The sequence below is a fragment of the Corvus kubaryi genome, unplaced genomic scaffold (assembly GCF_017639235.1).
Source record: "Corvus kubaryi isolate FWS band 111438036 unplaced genomic scaffold, C.kubaryi_AGA036_p1.0 37225, whole genome shotgun sequence".
Classification (NCBI taxonomy): domain Eukaryota; kingdom Metazoa; phylum Chordata; class Aves; order Passeriformes; family Corvidae; genus Corvus; species Corvus kubaryi.
Window position 1 is genome coordinate 1,026,490 of NW_024581064.1, and position 27,745 is coordinate 1,054,234.

The window sequence follows — 27,745 nt, forward strand, 5'->3', positions numbered from 1 at the left end:
TGGATAATTTAGAACTTAAAAATTCTTCAGTGATTTGAATTTTTTTGTTCTTTGATGTCCTATAGTTTTGGATTTGAAAAATGGGCACAGCATTTCTCCAAACAGCCTTTGCTGTCAACCTACTGAGCTACATAGGGCACCAAACAGTACACCTTGCATTGCAGTCTGAGAATTGATAGCAGCAAATTCTTTTTACTTCACACTTAGATTGACTTGTCAAGTAAGAATAGTTCTCTTGTTGAAGAAGTAACAACTTGAATTCTGTGTCTATATGCCCATTCTCTCAAATCCAGCACTAACATGCAGAAAGACCAGTTGTATTGGTGAGGGGGAAGTAATCTTATGTGTTTGTAGAGGGCAAGGGATAATGGAGATTAGAGACTTGTAGTCATCAGAAGATAAAAAATGGCCAGATGCTATTGCACATGGGCAACAGGGTGAACTGCTGAAGACAAATGGTAGCAGTTACTGTCGTTGAGCAAGTAGCATTCCAAGGGCAGAGTTCTGTAGTGTACCTAAAGAACTATCAGTAGATTTCCAGGTTCCCGAAATTTACCTTTGTTCTTCGCTGAAATCTTGCAGATACTATTAACTTATCGTACCTAGTTTCCCACTGTTAATCAACAATGTCTGCAGTGAACTTGCTGACCAGACTGGAATGTTCCCATTTCCTATCCAGCTGCAATATTAATATGGGTTACGTAAGACTAGTTCTGTAGTTTTGGCATCAGACGAGTTTTCAGATGAACAGTTACATGGTTTAAGTTCTTTTAAGACTTCTAAAATTTGAGCCTGGCTGTTAGGATTGTTCCTTGTAAGATTTTTTTGTGCATTTGCAAAATACTTGTGAACTGTAGACTGCTGCTTTTCTGTTACTTGTCAGGTTTGAAAGTAGTTTTTGAGGTGCTGAACAGTGATGCTGACCTCACTTTTTGGATGGAGTTGAGGACATATTTAAGCCTGGAGCAAGTCAATGAATATGCGAAGAAAGGGAAGGAGCTGAAACAGAACAGCATTTAAAAGACGAGGGGCTAAGCCTGCGGGATCTCATCCTCAATTGGATGGCATTTCTGTGATGGAAAATCATTATTTAAATGCTGCATCTGTTAAATTCCAAAATATCAAGAAATGCTGTTGGCAATACCGTGAAACTGCTCTCAAAATCGGAAGGGAAGAATGCAGAGATAGTAAAGAACAGTCTCTCTGCTTTTGTAACAGGTAGCAAACTAAATTTGGATCATTGTCAGCAGGTCTTTGGAAGAATTGCTCCTGGAAAATAACAGTTGACATGTTCCAAGCCTGTATCACTCCTTTGCGCTGGGATACCTGACACCACGCAAAACAAAGATAGGCAAGGCACGGGCAGGACAGTAGAATGCAGAGACTGCCACAGGAGAGCAGAGTTAGCAGGGAGGCAGGTAGCAGGAATGTGCCCACAGTGCATGGTTAATAAGGACAAGCAAACAATTGGCAGTGGGAGCAGCAGAGCATAGGAGGGCACCAGGATTCCGATCATATGTGTAAAATGAGCACACCTGTATTACCCAGATAGGTCCTTGCCTTTCCCAAACTTGTTTGGGGACCAATGGCTCCTAATTGCCAGGACAAAGAAACTGTAATCATTGAGTGGGATGTCTTTAACAGCATCACTGTTGGAGATGTCATTCTATTTTCAATCATAGTAAGAAGGCAGAACAGACTGCTTGCTTATCTTTAAGGAAGTCAAAACCAGAGCACAGAAACAAGTGGTTTTGTCCAAGGGTAGGAGTAATCAATCTGTTTGACCTTGAAGCTGCAGTTCCTTGAGACAAGATGCTAGCATCCCACTGCCTTTGGAAAAGCAAGGTTTTGATCTTCACAGTGTGCTTCCACTGCTCACCTTAACACAGGCTGGAAGGCTTACTGATCTCAGTACATTCCGAGTAAATTGAAGACTATTTATATTACTGTATTTGTAGAAAAACAAACCATGAGCCCAAAACAAGGTGTAGGTATCTGATAATGTCATAAGAGGGCTGCAGCAACGATAGGTACATAATATATACAGTTAACATATATACATAGTAAATACAGGTAGAAGCAAGATAATTTTTGAGGGAAGGCTATCTAATGGTCTAAATTTGGCCTGAATACTAAATACTTACTGAATACTAAATTCATCCAGTACTGGTTTAGTTATATTGTAGATGACATTTCAATTTAGCTTAATGATAAGTGACATAGAGGTGTTGCTGTAGGAATAGTGACGTATTTCTTCATTTTTTGTTCAGTGCATAAATTGAAGGGTTAACAGAAAATGAAGATCATATGGGATCAAATGCTTTTTATAATTTTACAAGAGTGTACTATCTAAAGGGATGCATTTCACCTATGCATTTCAAAAGGAAACCTCCTGATGTTTTATTGCCATTTTAAGTGTACCTGCAGATGAAAAGTGAAGTTACTGCTGTAGAATATTTATCCTTACATTCTCTGTAATTACTTGCATGTCTGTGCTCCTAAATTGAAACTAATAAACACAGAGATGTTAAACAGAGCAGTTATGTGGGGGTTTTAGGGGCTTATGAAGGGTAATCCAAAAGTTACCTCAATCATAACATCTCCCCTTGCTTTTAGATACATCTGTTTGCTAGCATGTAATTAACTTTATCTAGCATTTTTAAGTTACGTTCCTTACTCTTCTGTTAACAGCTAAGAAAAAATATTACTTGATAGCTGTAGAAAAACTGTGAGGTTTCAGCATAAAGAAGACCGAACCTTTTCCAGCTTACTGAGATCAACAGCGCATTTTCACATGCACTAAGCACATGCATCACAGTTCCTGTGACAAGCCTCAATAAAATGGTAGTGTCAACATTTCACAGGCTCCTACCTTCACATTTTGGAGTTCTTCTGCCAATACTTGTGAATGACTGCGGCACTAAACAATTATGTATCTTCATGGGAATTTGAGTGAGTATGAGTTTAAGTTTGGAAAGTGATAAATTTCCACTGTAACTGGAAACATTTTAAAAACTAAATTCTTAGGCACCACGTAGCGAGAAAATGAATTAAAATTTTTAATAGTAATCTAAACTGTATTTAGCATTTCCTTGCTAGTTTAGGAAGGTCGAAGTCATGCTACTTTTTCAACCCAGTGTTATTCTTTAATATCAGAGTGTGAACTCCAGCACTGTGCAATTAGGTCAATTAGGTGGTTTTTCCACCCTCTCCCACACAATCCACAGGTCTGCCTCTTTGCCTGCAAACAGAAGTAGCTGTGCAATATAGTAGCTGTGAGAGACGGTAGCTCTGAAGCTACTGGTTTTGAAACCTACAAAGAGCTCCTTGCTTCTTCCTGGTATCATCAGCCACACACTAAAGTTTGAAAAGGTGTACAATGTCTAGTAAGTAATACAAACAGCTGTGTAGCATCTAGTAAATGTGACGAGTAACTTTCTGGCCAAAATGAAGGTAAAGAAATGACAGCACTGCCTGTTTGTGACAGGAATTTTTATTGTACTTGTTTGTTAATTGAGAAAGAGGAACATACTAGCTCAATTCAACATGATCAGCATCTTGCTCCTGGTTTTGGATAAGCTAGCAAATCCAGTGTTCCCAATACTAATTTATTGGTTTTATTTTTCTTAAACTGACATCTCAAAACAGAATAAACGTATGTTCTTCTCTTCAGGTTTTAGTAGCTCAACTACTTTGCTTTCTTATTTAACCAATGTCATCAAATGTATCCCCCCAAAGAACTGAGGCTTTGGGAATTCATAGCCATGAGAGAAAAAAAAATTCACAAAACCAACAAAACTTTTTTTTTATAATTTAACAGTCTAATAAAACAAGACCTATCAATATATTAAGAAATAAATCCAGTTACAAATGCATGTATATAGAAGGAACTTCTGTGGATGTCAGAACAGAAAATGATCAGCTATTTACAAGATACACAGCAGGATGGTACAGTAGCCAAGACCCACCATTCAGAAACCAAATGTGTTCTCTCCACTGTAGGCAACATACAAGAATCCATCCTCATCCTTTTCCTTCTCATAAAGTTGTCCCATAGTTAAGCTTGAAGGGGGAAAAAAGAGGAATGATTTGTTTGGCTCATGCAACTTGCCAGTGTTAACAGTTAGAACCTCATATAAGCAAGGATTAATAAAAGCTAAAACTTGTAAGTCTGTGTATAGGTTAAAATATGATTGAGGAGAATAAATGAAAAGCAGTTGAGTTGTGAGTTAGAAAAATGATCCTGGACTCTTTGCAGAGTAAATTTTTTTAATTTCTTCACAAATGCCTTTGTCAGAATGCTTCCCTGTTTTGTTGGAAATTGGTCTCTATTTTGAAAACAAAAAAGAAATGCTAGCTATTACTTGGCTGGTCAACTGCTCCAACCATCTATCTACAGATGGTTGGAGCAGTTGACATCAGTGAGGTGCACAAATGATGCCTCCTCAAATCACCTTTCTCTGACTTCCCAAAACTGAGAAAAGGCTAATGAACTGAAAGATGGAGACTGGATGTGATGACAGGGAAAACAACGATGTCATTCTGCCCAAGAGAGGAGCTGGGAAGATGTGTGAGCAGTGCTTGAAATGGAAGATAACTGGTGAGTAGCAGATAAATCACCAACCCTTGACATCCTTCTCTCCTCATACAGAAGTTTATTACATAAACTCAGCCTATGAAATGAGCAGAACCATGAGCGGATTGTGTTTTTATCTGTTAAGAAGTAGCCGTTTTTACATTAATATTGAATTATCAAAGCCCTATTTTTCCAGCTGAGATGTCTCATTATGAACATGTGAGAAGAGACAACGGATCTCTCTTTCCTGCTCCTAGCAGTTCTATAGTACCGTTATGAAGATGACATATAGGCATTTTCAGTACTCTTAGAAGAAAACAAGCAGAAAAGGATGATTCTCGTGGATCCCTACTGCGTATCAGGTTACCTGGAGGGACTGTTTCTGTTACAACTAAGTATTAAGAAAAATACCACATCTCAGGCATACAATGACATACTATTTCCTTAAATTTTATTAAAGTATCTTGTGCAGAAAGTTGTACTAGCTGCTTCTGCTATATTCTGTATGTAAGCAGAAAGCAATGAAACTTATTCCTGTATAAAACCAATGTGAAAAACATTTCTATAGCAATTACTTTTTTTTAATAGAAGAAAATAATTTTTAAAAAAGAGCCAGTAACTAGTCTGTAATGTTATTTTGTAAACTGACAGGTTGTTGGCTTTTTTCAGAATAATTTATGGCATTTGCTATTGAGTATTTAATGCACAACTTTTTTGTTACACTGAGAATCATCATTTTTTTTGACATTGATGATGTACATGTTCTTGCACATAACTGCAAACCTCACCCTTTTCCCATGGAAGTAAATCATAGTATATTTTTCAGTCACCTTTCCTTTCAGCCTAGCTCAAGAAATACGGCATTTATCAAACTCATGAGGAAAACCAACTTTTAGTGAGATTAGGATGTGACAAACACCTCCTAAAATTGCCAGATGAGCCTCGAAGAGTGGCATTACTCACCCTCTAATATGCACAGGCTTGCTGAAAGGATTCTGAATACCGAGTGAATAGCCTCTCACCTGGACTGTGGGACAGTCTTGTCTACAAAGAGGAATATTGCCTTCTCAGATGGCAGTTGAATCCTCTTCCTGATGATCCACATGAACTGGGCCACGGTGATGTCAGACGGAACTAAGTACTTCCTCTTGTCAATATCAACAATCTGAGATCCTGAGACCTTCTCCACTATGACCTGTAAAGTGCAGGTGTGAAGGTCAAGCTGTTAAGGATTGGTGTGAACAGACAGCTTTGGTAGATCGCTTGCTTGTACAGGCTTACAACAGTGAGCAGAGGGGATGAACAAAGAGGCTTCCTGACCACAACCAAATCAGAGGTAGAACTGGCTCAGCACTCTGAAACCTGATTTTACAGCTGCATTGAGACCTACATTCATATACACAATGGTTCAAAACGTCCTGCGCCTGGGTTTTTGGCAGTCATGGGATAAAAAGGTGCATTATGCCTTAAAGAAACCTGTGACAGGAAAGTACGCACGTCATTTAACTTTTTTTACACCGATGATACGAAATTATTACAATGTGGACCCAAAGTTGAAAATGAACCAGCAGCGTGCCCTGGCCACAAGTAAGGCTAATGGTGTCCTGGACTGTACTAGGCAACGAACTGTGAGGTGATCCTTCCCCTGTACTGGTACTGGTGAGGCTAACTTTGTATTCTGCTGAACTGACATTTAGAGTATCTTTCATCATTGCTTCGGAAATCGGAAATTGACTACAGGAAGGAAAGACAGCAAGATGGCCACAAACAAAACCAGACAAAAATAAACAAACGAAACAAAAAGCAACAGGTACAGGGGAAGGAGAATTAAGTATTCCTTGTGAAAAAGACCTGATGCTTTTTGTGCTACAGAGGCTGGTTCTGGAAGGAAAAATACAGCAGGTTGGGAAATACAGTTTACAAGAGGTTCCAGGGTCTCCATTCCTTTGCTCTGCATTCCACTTACAACATTAAGCTTGAAAAACACTTTTGAGTATTAAATTGATACCAACTATTTCGTTTCAACAGCTCAATTGGAATCATCAAGCAGAAAATACATACCGCTCCAGACAAAGGATTGCTGCAATTTGAGATTTAATTCCTGTATCTATCTACACCTTGCTGTCCATTCCTGATACGGCAGCATGTCATTCTGACTCATGCTATGAGTTTCTACGTTTCTTTTTCCCCTAAGGTTATCAAGGATATTTTTGAAATAAATGGATACTGTGGAGATGTATGGTCATTAAGGACACCACAGTCTACGTATGAGGGGATAGTCAAGAGAGAACAGCAAGGATCATATCAGCTTGCCAGACTGCAGCTGGAGAAAATCTCGTGACTAGGTGCAACTGAGCAGCAGAAAAAGTCAATGGGAATAAAGATTCCTTCTCTGGGCTGTGCTAATGGAGAAGTTACTTACCAAAAGGTGAGATGCAGGAGTGGCACTAAGTGGCACGTGGTCAGATGGGATGTGGGAAATTTTACACTCAAGCAAGTTGAGAATGTGGGCATGTTGCTAGCTGTTACATAAAGATGTGAAGTGTGGTCTTTTCACAGACAAACATGTTAAAAGGGATTGTGGAGAGAAGAAGAGAGGTCATTCACTATTTAGCAGACTGGTAGGTATTAATGCAGAAAGGAGAGGTCACCACTTGCATTGGCTCTTCAACAGGGTTTGCATGGGGAGATTCACCACGATGACTGGTTATAGGTGTGGAATACATGAGGGATATCATCTAACTCATTTAGCCAGGATGGAAGATGGTCAAGGTTTCAAGAATCTTCATAATCTTTCTAAGGATCAGGCACAATCGCCAAGACAATGAAGGTGGTTGCTGGGATATAACTGCCTTTAGAAGAAAGCAGGACTGTGATATATCATAAAAATCCCTGGAAAGTGTTTAGAAAGCTTATTTGTCGCTAAGCGCTGGGGCAGAGGAGAAAATGTTGCAGTAGTTAGATGTGTTTGGGGCTTCTTTAAAGCATCTAAGGACACAAAAAGGAACATGAATTTACTTAGTAGGAACTCATCAGAGTGGACAGGATGGAAACAGTTTATCCACCTTTGCCTCTAAGTATTCTGTTGAAGCTGGCTTGGTTACTCACCGGGACACGGTCGGGGTATTTGGCTCGGATTTTTGCCGACTCGACACATCTGTGCTCTGTGAACAAAACTCATAATTAGTCATTGCATAGTAATAACATTGCCGGTGTTCTAGGCCGAGAGGGCAGCGCCGGCAGGGCCGTGAGCCTGCGGGGATCGCGACCATATCCCCGCCTCCGAGCGGTCTCTAGCTTTTCGGGAAGACCGTCCCCGGGCATCGCACCACCCTTCGGCGAGGGCCGCCAGCGGCTGTCCGCCCACAGACAAGACGACCGCCTGGGGAAGCCGACGGGGACAGATGGCGACACGGGAGACCGAGGGCACCGGGGCCGCTGCCAGGCAGCGCCTGGCCCGGACCCACCCTTACCCAGCGCGTGGTCCTCCTTGAACATCCACTTCATGATGCGGGCGGGCGGGGAGCGGAGCCAGAGGCGGCGAGGCCCGTGTGCGGGGGGCGGGGGCTCGTGCCGGGCCTGTCGCTGTCACGGTCCCTGTCACAACAACAGCAGCGGCACGGCAGGCGGGACTTCCGGCTCGCCTGTTCCCCGGCAACCGCTTGAGCGGCCGCGCTTCCGGCCGCGGATCGCGGGGCGGAACTGTGCCATCCGGGCACGGAGTCACCTGCCGGGTGCGAGGCCGCCCGCAGCCCTCCCGGGGCACTCGAAGCCGCGCCATAGACTTCGCCGCCCCGGCAGGCGTCCCCATCCATCTGTCCCCATCCCGCTGCCAGGCGCTATCTCGCCGGCGGCGCCGGGAGGCGGCGGTGCGCGTTCATTGGCTGATGCGCCCGTCCCCTCGGCGTTGATTGGCGCGGCGTCTCGTCAGTCCGACGCTCCGCCAGTGCGGCGCTGAAGGCGCGGGTGAGGGCGACCGGTGAGAGTGCGGGGCGGGGCGGTGCTGTCCCGCGCTGAGGGCCGCTCGCCATGGCTGGCGTGGATCTGTTCTCGCATCCCGCGCTGTACACGCGCTACCGGGCTGGGTTCTGCTCCGCCGCGGCACTGGCGCTGTTGCTCATCACGGCGCTCACCTATGTGCCACCGCTGCTGGTGGCCTACCGGAGCCACGGTGAGCGCCACTCGACCTCACGGGGCTTGGCCGGGCCCGGCGCAGTCCTGAAACCTCGTGCTGTTTCTGCCCTCAGGTTTCTGGCTGAAGCAGAGCGCGTACCTGGAGCAACCCACCGTCCGTTTCCGGTACGAGGTTCTCTTCGTCGCCACCATCGGGTCCGGCCCGGGCAGCTTCTTGGCGTGGAGCACGTTCCCAGCGTTCAACAGGCTCCAGGAGGACCGGCTCCGAGTCCCGCTCCTGTCGGTAGGCTTGCCCGGGCGGCCCGGCAACAGTGGCGAGAAGCGAGGCTGCAGAGTAGGGCCAGCGGACCGGTAGCCGGCTCAGGGCACGAGTGCTGATGGCGCTTTTGAGCGGGTGGCCCGTCAGGCACTGCTGCCTTCAGGTAGCAGCGGCTTTATGTATAACCTTGTGCCTCACATCGGGATTTGCTGGATTTTTAACGAGTCCCGTTGCACTCCCGCTCAGTGTTACTGAATCGTAGCATTACTTAGATTGGGAAAGGCCCTTAAGATCAAGTCCAGTCATTAGCCAAACCTTACCGATTTTGCCACTAAACCATGTCCACAAGCACCGCTGGTGGTTTGCGTGAACACGTCAGTTTACTTTCATCAAATTAGTTGTGCCCTTCTCCACTGGCCGCATGGCTTATCCCGTGAAGTTTGCGGGGGTTGCTAGGTAGCCCCTAGATTTGGAAGCAGGTATGTGCCTTCAGAAGCACATAACCTCTGCCTTGCAGTCATTTTTATTTGTGGGATTCCACAGTGGCAGTTATTTTTCTGTTTGCCTCGGTTATGAGCCCTGGTAGATTTGCAAGTAGCTGAAGTACTGGACACTGGCACACAAGCATAGCAAGCCTTGGCTCACAGCCACGAATGAGCATACAGAGGCCATTAAGAGGCATGCTGCAGTGGCTGTGGGACTGACATATAGATTGACAGAGCAATCTATATGACCATCAGTCATATATTTGCACTGTGTCTTACAGAAGATCCTAAGGCATGCTTTGTAGCATGCAGGGGAGACGGTTGGCATGCTGTAGGGCAGAAAAGACCTTGAAGTAAACTATCCCTCCCGGGAGGGGGATATGAGACATTGTACAACAGATGACAGTGTAGGCTTCTCGTTTGTCTCTAGTCTTCTGTCTATAAATAGTCAAGCAGCTTTTTATTGCATTCCTAACTATGCAGTTTATTTGCTTCCTTGGTATGTGCGTGCTGCAGTTGTGGAGGTCCCCCAGGGTTTTACTTCTGTTTTTTTTCTGTTTCTAAACAGAAATTCCTGTCTTTAAAAAAAATTTGTTTAGACTAGAGAAGAAGACAAAAATCAAGATGGCAAAATGGATCAGTTGCATTTTAAATTGGAACTTCCACTGCAACCAACGGAGCACGTAGTTGGCGTTCAGCTGATTCTACTCTTTTCGTACCAGCTTTATGTGAGCATTTTTAGTTTTGCTTGTTGTGATGTACAGACCCATTGTAATATTCCAGTAGTGGTTATACAAAAGATGAAAAGAAACTTTCCACATTTGAAATTCCTATCTAAAATATTTATTTTACTATCAAATACTTAATTTTCTTCTCCTCTGCTGTGTCATTCCTAGTCTAGCTCTCTTGAGTATTTTCATACGCTTTGCTAGAAATTCTTTTTTTTAAAAATTTTAAGCTCTGTATTCTCTTGGGCTGTAGTGCAGCATACAGGACAGAAATGCACAACAGTGAGTATCAGTGCGGGTGGCACCTGGAAATAACTGTGAGTCCTGCGATAGGCAGAAGGATGTGCATTCCTACCTCCTGCTGTGTCTTGACATAACCAGTTCGTTTTCTGAGGTGGAGAGCCAGGCTGTTGCAGCAGCCTGAAACTCCTTCGATTTGCTTAACAGCTCTTGAAGCATCGGTAATCATCTGCCAGGATCTTCCGTGTCCTGTAACTGGGACGAGGAAGAAAGTGTTACAGGAAGATAAGACAACACAGTTCTGCTGCGGCAGTGCAGTCAATACCTAAAGCAAAAACACCAGCGCACAGGGAACCCAGGGATACATCTGAAAGGAGCAATAATACAGAGCTGCGTTGGGTGCAGCCACACAGACAAGAATTTGTTTTCCTAGGGAGATTAGGCTGTTTCTCCTAGAGAGTCTTGCTGATTGCAGATGGACAAGCTTAGCAAGCATAGCTGTGTGGTGTAGGAAACATTCTGGGCCTGAGGCCCAGAATAAAGGCCCAACAGTCCTAAATTTGGGCTGAGGTATTTGGTCAGGTATTAGTATCACAGGGAGTTCTGATATTCACAACACTTTTTATTTTATTTATTTATTTATTTATTTATTTATTTTATTTCCACTGTAATTGTGGACATTTTCCTTCAGATTGAGTGGTCGATAAGAACGGTAATACCTTCTTTATTTGGTCCTTGATTTTGATTGCTGAGTTTTTTAAAGTGTGTCTCCAGTGAATGTGTTTAGTCACCTTGCTGCTTTATACATGTTATGGCTAGTCAGATCGTTCTGTCATTAGCCACAGACTGCTGCACGTGACTGCATTTCCTGTGGAACTTTGTTGAGTTAATAAAGTTAGTTACCTAGTAACTAAGGTAGTTCACTTTTTTAAAAAATTGTATTTTTTATTTGGTGTTCGCTTGTTTAAACTAATGTGATGATCTGAAATTTGGGAATCGTAGAAAAATCAAATCCACATAGAAAACTTTGTAGATACAGAGTAGAAAAGTATGTTGTGTCCCCCCTCCTCCCTCTAAATTCTCCTTTTTTGTCTTCACTATTTCAGAGAATGTCAACATTTGTGATGCAGAGCATGGCTTTTCTTCAGTTTTTTTCTCCTGTGCCAGGGTCTCAGCTCTATGTGAATGGAGACCTGAAACTGAACCAGAGGCAATTACTTAACCATTGTGGACTGGATACCAGATACAATGTGAGGAAACATTTTTCCCTTCCCCATCAATTCCCCCCCACTCCACCCTCTTAATCGGCCTAGTATCGCAGGTGACACCCTAATTATTTGTACTGCTGCACAGAGTGAACTGTAAAACTTTGGAACTGGTGTTTCCTTGTTAGACTACAAGAGGGAAGAGGTTATTGTGCCAAGATGTTCAGTGTGATGTTTATGTTCGTTCCTTGAAGGGCATGGTTACTTTGTGTAAGAAACTCAGTAGAATTACTGTCTTGAAGACTGGAGAAATAATTAAAGTGTCTCCTTGTTGTAACAGGTGTCTGTGGTCAATGGCACAAGTCCTTTTGCAAGTGACTATGATCTAGTAAACATCATTGCGGCATATTGGGATAGAAATGGTAAGTCTGAATGTGTAGCTACAGGACAGTAGTAGTTAGCATACTGGCAGCTGTTTCGTGAGATACATGACTTCTGTATTAACACCTATAAGCCCCCCCTTAATCTGGATGTTTTCTTTCTCCACTTTAGTGACAACAGTCTTTTCAGATCCCAACCCTGTTTGGATGACTGGAAGAGCAACAGATACACCGTTTATCATTAATGCCACCGTTCATTACCCAGTGGAAGTTATCTTATATCCTTTGAAAACTGCATAAACTGTGACATGACAGGGTTCTATTATTTGAGCCTCCGCCACATAGAGGCCAAATGCAAACTGTTTTCTCTTAGATGTGTTGCTAAACTTTTTTTTTGTTAGCTAAGCAAATGCTACGGTTCTGGAGTTAATGAAATACCTATTTGTTCATTCCTTCAGATGGTTCTGCTTGCATAACCACTTTTTGTCTTTCTTTACTGGGAACCTCTGTTGCTTTTCAGCTTTGCTAAAAAGGCCTTTAAGGCAGTTCCTTAGCTATTCTCAGGGAATAATCGTAGTACATCTTGCTTTGGTTCTGCAGTACCTGCTGTCCCGATCCGTCACAGATGCCACTAGCAAAGCATGATACTGTAGTCTGTGACCTAAAGCACATCATTAGAAATCCATATGCAAGATCATCTCACCAAATAATAACTCCTGCAGTGGGCGGTGGTTATATCTGTTCATGTGCAGACAGACTGGAATTTTTTTTCTTTTTTCTAACAAAATAATTCTTCATTCATTAAGTTCTTTGCTCTTTTTCTTAGACAAGAATGAGCCTGCATTTAGAAGAATCTGTATGGATCACACTTCTTACAAGATTTGTTTACCTGCCTGAATATTAACAATAACTACTTCCTGATGACTCAGGCACAAAGTAGGTGCTTTACCCAGAATTGGGCTAAATGTCTTCTAGGACAGATGTTCCCTCCAGCTTTTGTTACCTACCATGGTGAAGGCTTTTAGGTGTTTTTGTGGCTCAGAGTTTAGTTTTTGCAGTGGTAGCACCAGAAGCTTCTTCATTAACACTCCTTGACTTTCTTTAAATATCAGCCAGGATTTTGGGAAATTATTAAATTTGCCTGGATCCAGTATGTCAGCATCCTCCTTATCTTTCTTTGGGTGTTCGGTAGGATTAAGATGTTTTTGTTCCAGAATCAGGTGTTGACAACAATTCCAGTATCACCAGTTCTGCCTGTATCTCCAGTAGTGTCCTACAAACAGCACCAGTCCTGAAGAGATGCCTGAGAAGACTTTATAGAAATGCAATTCAAAACTAGTTACCTGATTTTATTCTCTATACACTTCTTACTTCGGAAGATCAGAATTTTTTAAGTATGTTCCAAGTATGCTCTGTTCTTCCTTTTTAAAATACATGTTCATTCATCTAATTTCTTTAGGAACAAATGTGCTTTGGAACCGAAAAATTTTATATTTTTGACAGTTAAAGAAGAGCCTAGTTATTTTTTTGCAACTGGAACGTGCCTCGAAAACCACCTTGAAAACTGAAAATAATATGCTAAAAGTAACAACATGAACTGTTTTCACTTCTTGTAAATCAATTCACTGCAGTCTTAGAGTTCTGTCAAGAATTATTTGTACATGCATTTATGTGCACTATGAAATGAAAAAAAAGAAATCTGAAAAAATGCATGGACGAGTTAAGGTCAGAGATGCACTTCTGTAACTGTGGCTATACATACTCGGCAATTTAATTATTAAGTTGGAGGATGAATAAATTCAAGGTTGATGTGAGAAACCACGGTGATAGTGTGTGCCAAGTCTGCACAACCATTTACTATTGGCATTATTACTGTAGCACCAGGCCATTAATTGTGAATTGTGAATAGTAAAACAGAGAATCCTTGTATTTATTGAAAGAAAGAAAACTAGCAAAAAATTCTACCAGAGAAGCCTCAGAGTTTCGAAGCAAGCAAATAATTACTTTCAGAACTTGAATAGCTTAGAACAGATAAAAATTATAATCACCTGGTATGCACTGAAAGACTGCGTCCCTCATTCTTGATGGTGGCAGTAGTAGGGAAGATTATTTTATTTTCTCTTTCTGGGCTTACTTTTTATGCCAGACAAGCTTACAAGAGAAAACAACAAAATTTTCATTATGTTTTCAGTTTTAGACTAAAGAATTAATTTTAGCAAAGCAGTGTTACAGCAGGACAGAATTTCACACAATTCTAGATGCTAGAATTCTGCAAAAAACTCTGTCATTGGTTCTCTTGAACTCTTAAGACACGGTGCAGCTATGAAATATGAAAGAGCAGCTTAGCAGTATGCCACCTTTTGGCCATCGTCCTCTAGAATTCAGCATCCTGGCAGTTGGGAGCTACCTTTTCCAGAAGTCTCCAGTTTGCTCTTGGATCTTTGAAGTCTCTATGTGGCAGTGTAGGGCTGCTGGTAACTGCCTTCGTATCTGCATCTTCAGAGTCAAAGCAACTGTCTACTGCTTTTGAGTGTGTCGAGCCGCTACACAGCATGAACGAAGGGGCCCGTGAGCTTGTTTCTCCAGTATCTCAAGCTGATGTACATTTGGTACACTCTCCCTTGCAGCAATGGTGCTCGTGTGGCTGCATGAGTTAATTCAGCGAGTTCATTATGGTGAAGATGATCTTTACCAAATATGTAATCAAATTTTCAGACAAGTCAGTTCCCTGACTGAACTTGGTATGTGTCTGCACAAGCATTAAGGTGGACATGAAATCTCTGGAGAGACCAGAGGACCGCAGTTTAAGGGTTTGAATGTTCTACTCCCACAAAAATGGAATGCCTAAGAGCCTTCCTCCAAGCTGAACAGGAGCCTTAGTTTAAGGTAGCAATGGGAACATGGAAGAGACTAATGCTTGAAAGCCACAGTACTGGGAGACTCCATTAATCCCCCTCCCACTTTTCTCTCCTGTTGTAGCCTTTCACATTAAGTTAAGGCAAGTGATGCTGCTCAGAGCAACAATTCAGTGAATGCACGTGAAATAAGAACTGGAGATTAGGTCTAGTTCAGGAAAGACAGAGAAAAATATCCTTAACATTCTCTTTTCCTTTAGATAAAGAAAGCTGGAAAAATCCTCTACAGTAATGCAAGCAAAGAACTATATACATTAAAAGGAGGCAATCAAAAGAGTTATTTGCTTGCAGGTGGCATGTAATTGTTTAGTACGAGCTGAAGCCATCCCTCTATTTCTTTTGAAAGAGGTGTTTCATGACTGGCACTAATAACTGAATGCAGGGTAAAGGGAGCCGTAAAGGCAGATGTTATCACAGCAGGGAAAAAAACCCTGTGATACCTCTGCTGTGGCCACTTCCTGGATCACTTTTTATACTGACCATGGTTCTTGGTTCATAGTTCTGACTCCTTTCTCAAGCTTGAAGAGACATTCTACTTCCGTAAGTAACCAAGCAACAGAAAAAAGGCAAGATTTTGTAGCTTAAGAAACAAACTGAACTACACGGGAAAAATATATACCTGAGGATCCACTGCAACTAGCATTAAAAGAGGTTTAGTAAGGAAGAGCCTTTCTCAGAAAGCGATCTGTAAGGACTCTTCCTTTAGCTTGCTAAGCAACACAAAAAGCCAAAACCACTACCATGCACCACAGTGCTACTACACAGATCTTCTCTGTATACATATGACAGAGCAATCTAAATGCTCTTCACTGAGGAAGGACATGGCTGCTCGCTAGGATTAGTCAAAGTTCTGTAAGAAGGAAAAAGAAAGCAGCTTTAAGTTAAAAGTCCTGTGCATAAATTGATGCGGGAATGGCCGTGTAAGAGCCGTGCTTCAGGAGTCTTTTAAGAGGTGGAACTAGGATAAAAGAGACCACCTCGTTGCTTGTTAACTCACCAAGCAGCCAGTTTGCAGGGGGCATTATCCTCCGGTTGTACTCGCAGGAGGCGAGCGGGACGCGGCCGCGCCGAGCTCTGTGCGCGTGGGGGTGCTGGGCCGAGGTGGAGGGAGGAGGAGGAGGCCGGGAGGAGGGGGCTGCTGCCACAGGAAGGCCCGAGGCACGCGTGACCCCGCGGAGGAGAGGCCGCGGGACCGCTAGCTGCTGCGGCGGCCAGGCGGTGCTGCCACGAGCCGGCTTCGGCGAGCCAGCTGGAACCGTACGGGCCGGGCGCTTGCAGGATGCTCCTGGCTGGCTGCGGGGCGGGGTCACCGCCGCGCCGGGCCGGTCCCACTCGAACGGTCGGGCGCTAGGTGGCCGGTGGTGGGCGGGGCAGGCGAGCGGACCGCCTCTGCCAGGCTGCGCCTTTGCCCGGGGATGCTCGGGGAGGGGGGCGGATCGGCTTCTTCCTGGGCTCCTCCCGCTGCCCCGGCCACGTCTGAAAGCGGCTCATTGTCTCTGTCGGCAGCTCGAAGCCGCGGCGGTGGCAGGGGGCGGCGAGAAGGTACGGGCAGGCTGGTCCGGGTGGGGGTGCCGTTATTCTACAGGACTGGAAGTCCCGGTCAGACTTTTTTTTTCCGGTCAGACCTTTTTTTTCCGGTCTCAAACAACGGTGCTTTAAAGGGGATGTTTTTGAGCCGGTCACGCACGCCCCTGCTTGTGGCGGCGGAGTAGCGGTAATACCAGTTGCGGCGGAGCCGCTGTCGCACCGACAGAGGCAAAGCTGTCGAAAATCAGCCTCTTTTTTTTTCTTCTTCTTCTCCCTCCCCCACCCCCCCCCTTTTTTTTTTTTTTTTTTTTCTTTTCCCCCCCTCTCTCTTTTTGTTTTTCCTTCCTTTTCCCTAGAGAACATGGCTGATTCAGGTTGAGGTGGTTTCTTTTGCTGGAGTTAGATAGTGAAATAAGGTGCTTTGGAGAAACCTTCCTATCATTTCAGGAAATCCCTTTCCATTTTTCTTTTGTGTCCTGCCTCTCTTTCTAGCTGAAGGTGACATGCTGGTCTGAAGCATTTGTCATTATTTCTTAGTTGCAGCAGTTGCTTCGGTGAGGCGCATAGGGCACACACACCTCAACCCGGTCGTCCTCGGACTGTTTGAATTTGAGGACGCTATTGTACCGGTGCAGACAGAGTGTCCTGTGAGTGAATAGCGTTCAGTCACTGCGGATATCTCTTTGTCACCCCAGTTTTGCCATAGTAAAAATTCGTAACAAAAATTGCAACGAAGCAGACCTCATTTCTTGAACACCGGTCATTCTAGTAGCTGAAAACACTCCGTGATCTTCAGCTGCAGTGCATGGATAAATAGGTGTTGGAGGGCTATGCTTTGACACTGCCATGTGCTTAGGCTGGACAACTGTATCTAACTCAAAAAAAAAAAAAATTAAAAATCTCCTAAAGGAAACAGTATCTTTTAGAAAAAGAACTTCGGTGAACATGTAATTAAATTTATGGTATGTTTCATTGTATTATAAAGTCTTGAAGTCTGATGATTTCCTGGAAACAACTCTTCAAATTTCATTTTCCACTAGATTGTAAAAAGAAGTGTATTTCCAAAAGCTAAATTACCAGTATCACCTGAAATGCTAATATAATGTTATAATTCAGAATTACTACATTACATTTACTGTATTTTATTATTTTAGTTGCAGTTTCACTATTCTATTAAAAAGTAATTAGGCAGGCTTATCAGTTGCAACTATTTAGTATTGGAAAGACTTTCTTTTAGAAACTACCAGATTATAGAAGGCACCCTCCAAACAAACTTTTTCTTTTCCCATTCGAATACCAATCTGCATATTGTCGTTGATATAGTAAGCTTTTGCTTTATGAAGGTGTGTGATTCTAGCTGCAGAAGAATACTGGAAAGTGATGTTTTGTCGGCGGGGTGATTTACTGCAAGAATTACTAGTAATATTATTGTGTGTTATTCTTTGACCAGCTTTGTCATGTTCCAACATTTCACTTTTTTGAGTAGCAAACTATGTTTCTAATGTTAGCTCATAGAAGCCGTTTTGGTGGTGATTGCACCGGTGCAATGTCTTATAGGTGAAGTATGCAGTGAGTAAACGCCACAAGGAAAAGTAGACCTTCACGTGGTCTTTGCTCTATTTATCATGCCATGAACAAACATTTCCCTATTAATTCTTTAAAATGCATGATGATATTTACCATTATCACTCTTTTTACAGTCAGTACTGCTGCATTTGGTGAATTTTAAGTACATAAGTGGTACTTATATTCATCTCGTATGATTGCTCTGAAAGGTCAGCATACAGGACAATCATTTTTGGGTAACAAAAGGTTAAGCACATAATGCGCCATTAGGTATTAATTTTTCAGTGGAAGAGATCAGTCTGGGAAATCAACAGAATCACAGAATATGCTGAGTTGGAAGGGACCCACAATTGAGTATGTTATTTGAAGTTGAAGTAATTTCTGTGTAATCTGTAAGTTCTTTGACTTTAAAAATGCTTCATAGACTGTTGGAAATGAAAGTGTGCTGGAAATTTTGCCGGACAAAACATGGCCAGGGAAGACTTTGACAGAGACAGCTAAGATTCGGTTGCTCAGAAGTCATGATAGGGAAGCAGGTATTTGTAATACTTCACTCAAATGTTTTTGCTCTAATCCAGCCTGGTTTTTCAGTCTTCCCACAACAGACCCAGACTTGTTTGTTCTAAGGGAGTCTTTCATCCCAGCCTTTTGTCAAAAGCTCAAAGAGAGAGTGCGTTTCTTGATGGCTCTAATTATGAGGCACTCTTTCTGTCCTTCTACAGTCTTTTTAGTATCCCAGAAAAAAATGAGCAGTTTAATAGAAGGCTTTTTTTTAGCTATAAAGTTAGTTTTTACTACTTTATTAAGTCTCTTCGGGCTGAATTCTGTGCTCAAAGGAAGCTACTAAGAAACTGTACTTCTTTCAGAGCTGACCTGAAAAGATCTGATTACCCGATTCCAATGTCATATGTAACAAATGAATAAAAGTCCCTGGAAGCGAGAGCTAAATGATCATCCATTGGACAATTTCTTTCTTTCTTTTTCAGACCCTTTCTGGGTCTGAAAAGTGCTCTCCTTAGAAAAGAGATTTTTTTGGGACCAATACTACCATCGACTGTATTTTTACCCTGCTTGGTAAAACTGGATAGCTTTCCGTTACATATCTAGTTTCTTGGCAAGCAATGGCAGATACTAGTGGCCCTGCAGCTCACCAGTCTATCAGAGACAGTTTTAAGTTGTGAAGAAAATGGTTGCTCTGTTGACCAGTTTGTATAATTAATTTCCTTTGGATGATATGTGAGAATAGTTATTCTGGAACTGTCCCAGGGTTCATCTAGTCTAGGATGTTGTTTCCATTATTAGCTGTTAGCATGGGGAGCCCAGTTACAGAGCTTGATTCAGGACTGTCAACTAAACCACGTATGCAGATGCTTTTCAGATCACATTTTGAACATTTGCATTGCCCTGTGAAGAGATGATTGTGCCTGAAGAATTTGAGAGACTTCTGATTATTCTGTTTACCAGAGCTCTCCTTGAAGAAATGGTATCGCAAAAGAAGTAATACTACTGTCACAGAAAAGGAGTAACAGTGTAACTGTTAGTAAAATAATTTATGCTGAGGAGTATTCATTATTTACAAAAGCAGGTATTGTGATGCCACCGAGTGTTGCCATACGACATGAGTTTCAGCTGAGAGATGTGAGAGGTGTTAGAGTGCTGGCTGCTGCAACTGGATGCCTGTTACAGCCTGATTTTCTGCTTGTTGTCGCTCCCTTGCCACTTGGGGTCAGTCCTATTGCATGAGTCAACGAGGAGGTGCTTTCAAGAGTTTTGTCACTGAGATGACAGCTGAAGTGGCAGTAACACTAGAACATCTGGCCCCTCTGCTGCTTCTCCCTTTCCCCCCATGTTTGTGGTTAGCAGGCCTGCTATAGTCAGGTAGGTGCAGCTACGAGGAAGCAGTTCTGGGGAGCAAAGCAGGAAAAAAGGAGGTGTAACAAACCCCAATTTTGCTCTCCTGAGGGGATCTTGGGGTGGGTAGTTGGTGCCCCTGAGCTGTTGGTGGAGGAGGTGGGCACTAGCAGAAAGAGGCGAGGCAATGCAAAGCAAGTCACAGACTAGTGTTTCAGTGTGCAGTTTCAGTGTGCAGTTTTGGCATACTGCCTTTCTGTGCTGAAAGAGCGAGCTTGCCTAACAGCACCATCTGGTGAGTCCTGCAATGGAATAAATAGAGGATCAGAGGTAGGCTGTCTCGCAAGATCCTGTCCCTCACATTTGGAATTGTAGAATCATTTAGGTTGGAAAAGACCTTTAAGGTCATGAAGTCCAACTGTTAATCCAACAATGCCAAGTCCACAGCTAAGGCAATGATATAATGTAATCTATTCAGCAGATTTATAAATATGTGTATATGTGTATACATATATAGATCTTCAGCAACTCCATGAGAAGATTATTCTACAGGCTATTCAACAGCTGCTTTCTGTCTCAGCTAAAGTTTGTCAAAAATCATGAAAGAGCTTGTTCGGCTGAAAAAAATTGTACTTTAAGGGAATGCAAGTTTAACCTGGGCTGAAATCACCTTAACTGCAGAATGCAATTGCAAATGGTAAAGGGTTGTTTACATGAAAATAGAATTATACATGCCCAACATGAGAAGTGCATAAATAAAAGGCACTGTTTACAGAGAAAGTGGTGTATTTGGCCTTATGCATACTAGAGAATACTTTTACAGATGCTATATTTTGTTGCGTAATTATACTTTTTCTTTGGTGGTATCTACATGTGTATATTTTTTCCTTAGAAACACTTCAACTTTTCCAAAAGGGTAGAAAATTAATCTTAAATATAGAAAACGGGTATCTACTTAGTGTTTTACTCTGATATCACACTTTTTCTTGCAGTTTTTATCATATTGAAGTGTAGGGAAATACTTCGGCTACAGTCATTTGATGTTATTTGTAGTGCTTGAGTCTGATTCATTCGGACGTGTATTGTGGACTAATACTCACGTTATCTGTTTTTTCATTGGCACAGCATCATCTGCGACAGTATTTGGGTGGGAACTGGAGTGAGGAGAGGTCCGAGAGACAGTCAAGGCAGAAGTGAATTTAAAAAAACAGCTTTTGGTTTTTATTCCTCAGTCCCCCCCAGCCTGCTAATAACATCTAAAGAGCAGTTAGTGTTGCAGTTCTGCAGCAGGATTAGAGTGGAGCAACAGTTGAGTAGAAACACATTCATTCTTTAGAAAGCATAATTGAGTCTCTAAAAGCTACATAATGGGTGAGACTGTGAGGAGCTGCAGTATACAGTCTTAGTGTAGATAATTACTTGCAACTTGCACTCAAGCAAAAGATCTGAGATAGTTATGTCTAGCTGACTTTCAGGAATATAGTCTGTTTCAGGAAAAATCTTTCAATTAGCAAATGCAACTGTACTTTGACTTCATCTTAGATTCTTTCATCCCCTCTGTTTGGCGAAGTGTCAATGCAGGCTTCTGGATTGCTGGCGATCCTCACAGCATAGAGAAACTTATAGATGCTTCTGGAGATGAAATATGCAAAAAATCACTATTTGAACAAGGCAGATTTTATCTATGAAGAACGGCCAAGCTGAATTAAACTAAGGATTTATCTATCTGTTCTCGTGCCTGACGGTAGCAAGTAGTGGACTGCTAGGAAAAAAGTTAAGTAACACAGTGAGCCTTATTTCTCCTAGTGTGACACCGCAATACAGGCATATACCAAAGGCGATCCACAGCTGTGGGCTGTAGCCTCATTTTTGCCTTTAATAGTCCTTGGAAGGCTTTTCTTCCATTACTTACTTTAAATCAATGTAATTATTTGTTGAACTCTTGTATACTTTTGCTGCCACAGAATTTTGAAGCAGAGTTTCACATTTTAATATGCAGTGTACATAAAGGTTTTGTAATGAGTGATCATTTAATTCAATTTATGATGTCAAATGAGTGTGTATCTATGTTCCCTAGTCTGCTTGGTTTTCTTTCAAGAGTTCAGAGTGTGTTGAAAAATGTATCTTTCACCGTAACATGAAAAAATTGTAATTTCGAATTGTAAATCAGCTAGATAGCAAATACGTGTACATAGAACTTTTGAGATTATCTGCGTATGGGAGGAGTCTTACTTTGCTAAAACCTTGCCTGCTAACATATACTGACTGCTTACGAGTGGAATCTGGACAAGTGAGACCACAGAAGGGTAGGTGCCAAAAATCTCTAGTAAAAAGCCATGAGGAATGCATGCGTCTTGAACTTTGACTGCAAAGTAAAATAGAAATCCACTGGGGTTTGACATGCCTAAGATTTTCTAGGAGTTATATGCAGACAAATCTAACTCCCAAACTGGTAATTCCTTAAATGCGAACTCAGGGTATTCAGTCTTAGGATGTACGCACTCCAGACCAAATACATGTGTCAGCTGCTTTTTCATTTTATCATCTGTGGCCAGGTGTGGCTTCAGGTTGTGAGCTATCATCCATCTTCTGCCTTCTGTAGTTTGGAAAACAGAAGGTTGTGGACAAGCACCAATTGGTATAGCACCCTACTGCTGCTGTAGGGTACAGCGCTCACATTAGATAAGATTATTTTTATTTCAGCACCCATGGTTATTGATGTTCGCATCCACTCTTTTTAGGGGATAGAAATCCTTATAATGTTGAATTGAAACTGAAATACAGTTGAGCGATTCAGACAGATTTTTTTTCTTTTTTTGGGGCAATATTTACCAGTATTCAAGTTGAGGGCCTTGTGTACTTTGTAGTTTGTTTGTTTGTTTGTTTTAATCCAACCCAAGGTTTTCTTCAACATTGAACATTTACTTATTTGCTTATTTCTGCAGTAATCTTACTGTTACACATTAGTTCCTTTCAGTTTCCAAGAGCTGTCACTTGCAGTGATCACCCCCCAGTGCAACTGATTAAAGAAGCAGTTAGTGCCACATACATACATGCGCGTTTGAAGAAACGTTTTACTAATGCAAGAGTTTGTATTGTGTGAGTTTTATCGTTATTGTGCCCAGGAGCAATGGTTCACTGGCATTTCCCTTCTCTTTTTCAGCTTTTCTCGTTGCCCTTCCTCGGTGAGAATGGCAAGGATTCGGATTCCTAGCACAATTGTTATAATTTTTGTTACAGTTCAGACTGGATTCTTACTCTTCATGTATGCCCGGTATAGTAGCTTCATGCCTCAGTCTGAGGAAAAACCATCACAAGTCCACATACTTATTCTCTCCTCTTGGCGGTCAGGATCTTCTTTTGTCGGTCAACTTTTCAGCCAGCATCCCAGCGTCTTCTACCTGATGGAACCTGCATGGCACGTGTGGGTTACAATGTACCAGAACAGCGCCAAAGTCTTACACATGGCAGTGCGGGACTTAGTCAGGTCGGTCTTTCTGTGTGACATGTCTGTGTTTGATGCTTACATGCCTTGGAAAAGAAACCTATCTGATCTTTTCCAGTGGGCAGCGAGTCGGGCTCTGTGTTCAGCTCCTGCTTGTGACTCTTTTCAACGTACTGACATAATGAGTGAAATGGCATGCAAGACTCTTTGTGGACGGTATCCATTCAGCAAGGTGGAGGAAGCCTGTAAAACTTACAGCCACGTTGTCATCAAGGAAGTTCGATTCTTTGACTTGAAGGTCTTATACCCCCTTCTCACTGATCCATCCCTGAATCTCAAAATTATTCACCTGGTCCGTGACCCCAGGGCAGTCGTTAAGTCACGGGAACAATCAGTCAAAGCATTAGCCCGTGACAATGGAATCGTCTTGAGTACCAATGGCACTAAAGTGGAAGACAGCAAATACAAAGTAATGCAAGAGGTTTGTAGAAGTCACGTTCAGATTTATGAAACGGCTACTCTTAAACCACCTAATTTTCTGAAAGATCGCTATTTAATGGTCCGTTTTGAAGACCTGGTAAGAGATCCATTATCAGAAATCTCAGAAATGTATAAGTTCGCAGATCTTAGTTTGACTCCCCGGCTCAAAAGCTGGATCTATAATATCACACATGGACAGGGACCAGGAAAAAAAAAAGAAGCCTTCAAAATAACATCTCGAGATGCAGTTAGTGTTTCACAGGCCTGGAGAAATGTTCTTTCCTTTCAGAAAGTTAAGAAAATACAGGAAGTTTGCAAAGGTGCTATAAACATTCTTGGTTATCAGCTGGTGGATTCAGAAAAAGAACAAAGAGATCTGACATTGGATTTGGTGTTGCCAAGACGACAAAATCAATTCAGTTGGTCATCGTTTAATCCAAAGCACTGAGACATTTTTGAGAGATCTGGGGAGGTGGGACAGGGTAGATGTTTGAAAATTTCTCTACTGTGCAGCATACAGTAGATGGAAAATCCTTGGCTGATGACTTCAACTATCTTTTCATCTACTCTTTTTCTGTTAATGTAGGAAGGTTTTTTTCCTGAGTTTTTTAGATAAAAAGAAAAGACAGCAAGATACTTGTCAGCCTGTAAATGTGCTGCTCACAGCTTTGTTTTATGAATATAATTTAAGCACTTTCTATTAAAAGATGGATTTTCAAATATGTCTTTGTTTATTGATAACAGTTCACTTCTTTTTTTCATGCTTTAATTATTTAAGAATCATAATTCTTTATTTGTATATATGGAACAAAGTAGATACTAAATTCCTTCACTTGACTTTCTTCTTTTTCTTTAAAGTTGTTCTGCAGTTGTGTATTTTTTTTTCAGACTTCTTTTGATGTTTACAGTTTTAACATAAAAGTTTTCCAAAAGGTGGGGCAGCTGCAGCAGCTGTGTTGTAAAAGGCTTAAACGGGAACTTCATTTATTGATAGATTTCGTAGTGGTTTCCTTGGAGTGGCAACATATACAATCGGGTACTTGAATGTGATGTTTGCTTGGAGTGCAAAATCCGAAGAATATGAAGAAACTTTCGGTGGAATCACTTTGGAAATAATGTTTTGATGCTGTCCCTATTGTGTTCCAATACTGTGACACAGAATAAGTGCACACCTGCTCCTGCAGCGCAATCCATACCGTTATCCTCTCTCTCCAGAACTACAAATTGTTTGTGAAGATCACTGAGAAATTTAGGATGCCTTGAAAATTTGCGTATCGATTATACTGCTGCATGGAAGCGATCAGTTCAACCAGCTTTGATAGCAGAGACAGGTGCTCGCGTACGGTGAACATTCGGTATTTGCGTCCAAGAAAGCACTGCGGGATCGGTGACGCTCAAAAACTGCACTTGCGCGTGCGGGGCCGGGGGATGGGCACGCAGCTTGGGGCTGTTACGGGTAGCGGGGTCCTGCCGCTAAGAACGTAGCGCATACGGGATGACTTGGGTTTGAGACGTCGCTGGTGCCAGCTGCTGACTACAATTCGGAACTCCAGGTAAGAAACCCGCCGTGGCGCTTTCTGTGGCTGTGCGCTGCCTCACGCTGGTACCGCTAGCTAAAGGTGAGCGGGGAACGCTGGCGAGGTGGCGCGTCCAGGGAAAGCGCCGAGGGGGTCGACGGTGCCTGTAGGGGGCGGCCGGGCTGGCGGGGTCCGCGGCAGAAGCACCGAGTAGCGGGGGTTGCCTACGGATGGAGCCGTGCAGGCGGCAGTGCCGTTCGGGAGCGGGTGGAAGGGTCTGTCCGGAGCCGTGCTGGGGCACGCGGCGCGGTGCAGTCGCTGGCTCGGCTGGCAAACGCCAACAGATCCCATCTCCGCAGGGTTAAGGGATGGAATTGTATTTCTCTTAACCTCTTTTGACCGGGAAGTTGGGATTTCCCCCCACTGCCTGATCCCTGTTTCTCCTTTCTCGAGTCTTGAGTTGTTTTGGGGAGCAGGAGGTTCAGGGCTGTGCCCCCGAAGCAGCTCTGGCTGTGTGAACACAGCAACTTTCTGCAAGTTAAATCTGCTGCTATTTCTGTATTTGAAAAGGAGCTGAAATGCCAGTGGTGATGTAATGTTCATTTACATTTAGAGTCTGTTTCTATTTATTTTTGCTCCTATTAACTGCATCTTGATTCCAACAGTTTGGGGTTTGTTTTTTTTTACCCACTGAGGCTTTCTTTCCTGTGAACAGCTCGTTTTTTACTTCAAGCCTGCCAGATTTCCTGCCTTATTGAGTCCATGAATGAAGAAGAATGACAGGTAGAAGGGGAAATGGATGTCTCCTCCCCAAGGGAAGGCTCCTAAATTGGATAGGAGCCGTTTCTCTAGGAACTGCTGCCTCTGATTGCTGCTGGAATGGCTCTGGAAGGAGCTTAGAGGGGATCATTCACCTCGGCTTTGTCCTGGGTGTGCAGAGCTGGGGAGATGCTTTGGGGCTGAGAGATTTCCTGTGCCATCTTCCATGAACATGCAGAGAGGTGGATTAAAAGTGCCTGCAGAGCTGTGATGTGCAGCCTGTGGCTCCCTGCTCCCACTGCTGCTCCGCTCAAGGAGTTTCTCAGCCCCAGAGCAGGAGAAAAAGGCAGAAAATCATGGAATCCTGGGGTTGTTGAGGCTGGCAAAGGCCTTTAGCATCATCAAGTCCAAACATCAACCACCACCATGGTCACATCAACCCATGACCTCAAGTGCCATGTATTTATCCATACATATTTATCCATACGTATTTATCCCTATATTTATCCATATATTTATCCACGTATTTACCCATGTATTTATCCCTATATTTCTGCATGTATTTCCCCATGTATTTTATGAACACTCAAGTGCCATATCCATGTATTTTATGAGCACTTCCAGGGTTGGTGACTCCACCACTGCCCTGGGCAGCTGTTCCAGCGCTGGACAACCCTTCCCATGCTGGGCCAGGAGATGGATTCTGGAAATCCAGACTCCGAGGAGCAGGGGATTAAGGCAGCATTGGATTCCTTTATTCTCCCAGAAGGATAAAGGAGACTTATCCCCAGACGAACCAGAGGTGATCACACTGAGGTCATCAGTGGGATTTCTTCCTTACTCCCACAAATACCCACTGGGGTGACAGAGTTCCCGACAAGGGCGGTGTTGGAAGGAGCTGCTGGAATGTTTTGCTGTTCATTGGGATCCACAGGATGTTTGGTGTCTCTCAGAGCTGTTCCAGGCTCTCCACAGACCCAAACACTCCTCACACTTCTCCTCAGAGTAGAGAGGTTTCCCAGAGTGCTGGTTTTTAATTTCAGATGCTGGGATAACGACACGGCTTCAGGAGGCAGGAGACTCATTGTGCTGTGCCTCAGTCCAGGCAGGGACAACCCCCAGCTAATAAAAACCTCTTTAAAGCACAAAAAGTCCCATTAAACTGATACTATAAAGGCTGCAAATTGAAGCAGGCCTCAATCAGAAAGCAGCAGAATTTAATTCCCCCCCTTGCCCATTTGCATGATGATCTCCTTCCTAATTGCCCATCCACACTTTTCCCACAGAAGGGCTGTCCCGAGGTTGGAGATGGTTCCAGCTTTATGGAGCTTTGATCTTGATCTGGTTTTACTTTTTACAGAGCACAGAACCCGAGAGTGGCAACTGCTTTCCTCTTGTTCCTCCTGTGGCAGTGAACTGCTCTTCCCAAGGACGGCTGCAGGAATTCTCAGGCAGCAGAACGTATGGAATGCCAGGCATGCTACAGAATTCCAGTGGGAGCGGCAGGAACTTCTGTTCTTTACTGGCAGGGCTGTGCCATGAAGGGGAGCTCAGAGATATCGGTCAGCTCAGGGAATGAGCCTGGCTTATGGTAAGGAAATTCGCTGTGCAGTTACTTTGGGCCCTTTCTCCTCCTTCTCCTTCTCCTTCTCCTTCTCCTTCTCCTTCTCCTTCTCCT

At 43.0% G+C, this 27,745-nt stretch overlaps 3 protein-coding genes and 1 long non-coding RNA gene across 8 annotated transcripts in view; 3 read left to right on the top strand and 1 right to left on the bottom strand.

The window, feature by feature from the left end:
• Positions 1 to 3,477: 3,477 nt before the first annotated feature.
• On the bottom strand, positions 3,478 to 8,436 carry GABARAPL2 (GABA type A receptor associated protein like 2). The gene is made up of 4 exons (XM_042022900.1): positions 8,050 to 8,436; positions 7,685 to 7,740; positions 5,599 to 5,771; positions 3,478 to 4,062 (listed from the first exon to the last, which is right to left on the bottom strand). Exons 1-4 carry the CDS (start codon positions 8,081 to 8,083, stop codon positions 3,972 to 3,974), a joined length of 354 nt encoding a protein of 117 aa, XP_041878834.1. The 5' UTR covers positions 8,084 to 8,436; the 3' UTR covers positions 3,478 to 3,971.
• A 112-nt stretch (positions 8,437 to 8,548) lies between these two features.
• TMEM231 (transmembrane protein 231) lies at positions 8,549 to 13,825 on the top strand. 2 transcript variants are annotated; one of them, XM_042022897.1, is made up of 7 exons: positions 8,549 to 8,747; positions 8,824 to 8,993; positions 10,054 to 10,182; positions 11,529 to 11,672; positions 11,968 to 12,049; positions 12,180 to 12,285; positions 13,113 to 13,825. In XM_042022897.1, the coding sequence occupies exons 1-7, from the start codon at positions 8,606 to 8,608 to the stop codon at positions 13,300 to 13,302; spliced, it is 963 nt and encodes a 320-aa protein (XP_041878831.1). In that variant the 5' UTR covers positions 8,549 to 8,605; the 3' UTR covers positions 13,303 to 13,825. The 2 variants fall into 2 exon arrangements, with proteins under 2 accessions (XP_041878831.1, XP_041878832.1); XM_042022898.1 differs by lacking the exon at positions 10,054 to 10,182.
• Positions 12,303 to 24,513, top strand: LOC121662076 (carbohydrate sulfotransferase 5-like). Of its 4 annotated transcripts, none has more exons than XM_042022893.1 (2): positions 12,303 to 12,943; positions 23,030 to 24,513. In XM_042022893.1, exon 2 carries the CDS (start codon positions 23,058 to 23,060, stop codon positions 24,237 to 24,239), a length of 1,182 nt encoding a protein of 393 aa, XP_041878827.1. In that variant the 5' UTR covers positions 12,303 to 12,943; positions 23,030 to 23,057; the 3' UTR covers positions 24,240 to 24,513. The 4 variants fall into 4 exon arrangements, with proteins under 4 accessions (XP_041878827.1, XP_041878828.1, XP_041878825.1 ...); XM_042022894.1 differs by lacking the exon at positions 12,303 to 12,943 and adding an exon at positions 13,330 to 13,400 and having other exon boundaries at positions 23,036 to 24,513; XM_042022891.1 differs by lacking the exon at positions 12,303 to 12,943 and adding an exon at positions 13,930 to 14,616.
• A 1,875-nt stretch (positions 24,514 to 26,388) lies between these two features.
• The window catches only part of LOC121662081, a 9,819-nt gene continuing 8,462 nt past the window's right edge, over positions 26,389 to 27,745 (top strand). Inside the window, exons 1-2 of the long non-coding RNA XR_006015165.1 lie at positions 26,389 to 26,869; positions 27,428 to 27,658. This is a non-coding gene — a long non-coding RNA (uncharacterized LOC121662081). The remainder of the gene's footprint in view (positions 26,870 to 27,427; positions 27,659 to 27,745) is intronic.

Coding starts and splice junctions, on each gene's coding strand:
- GABARAPL2 (XM_042022900.1), bottom strand. CDS start 8,083: ATGAAGTGGATGTTCAAGGAGGACCACGCGCTGG. Junction 5,772..7,684: donor AATACCCCGACCGTGTCCCG/GTGAGTAACCAA, acceptor TGCACTTTACAG/GTCATAGTGGAGAAGGTCTC. Junction 4,063..5,598: donor AAGACTGTCCCACAGTCCAG/GTGAGAGGCTAT, acceptor TCCCCCTTCAAG/CTTAACTATGGGACAACTTT.
- LOC121662076 (XM_042022894.1), top strand. CDS start 13,330: ATGCAATTCAAAACTAGTTACCTGATTTTATTCTCTATACACTTCTTA. Junction 13,401..23,035: donor CGGAAGATCAGAATTTTTTA/AGTATGTTCCAA, acceptor TTTCAGCTTTTC/TCGTTGCCCTTCCTCGGTGA.
- TMEM231 (XM_042022897.1), top strand. CDS start 8,606: ATGGCTGGCGTGGATCTGTTCTCGCATCCCGCGCTGTACACGCGCTAC. Junction 10,183..11,528: donor TCTTTTCGTACCAGCTTTAT/GTGAGCATTTTT, acceptor TCACTATTTCAG/AGAATGTCAACATTTGTGAT. Junction 12,050..12,179: donor GGCATATTGGGATAGAAATG/GTAAGTCTGAAT, acceptor TCTCCACTTTAG/TGACAACAGTCTTTTCAGAT.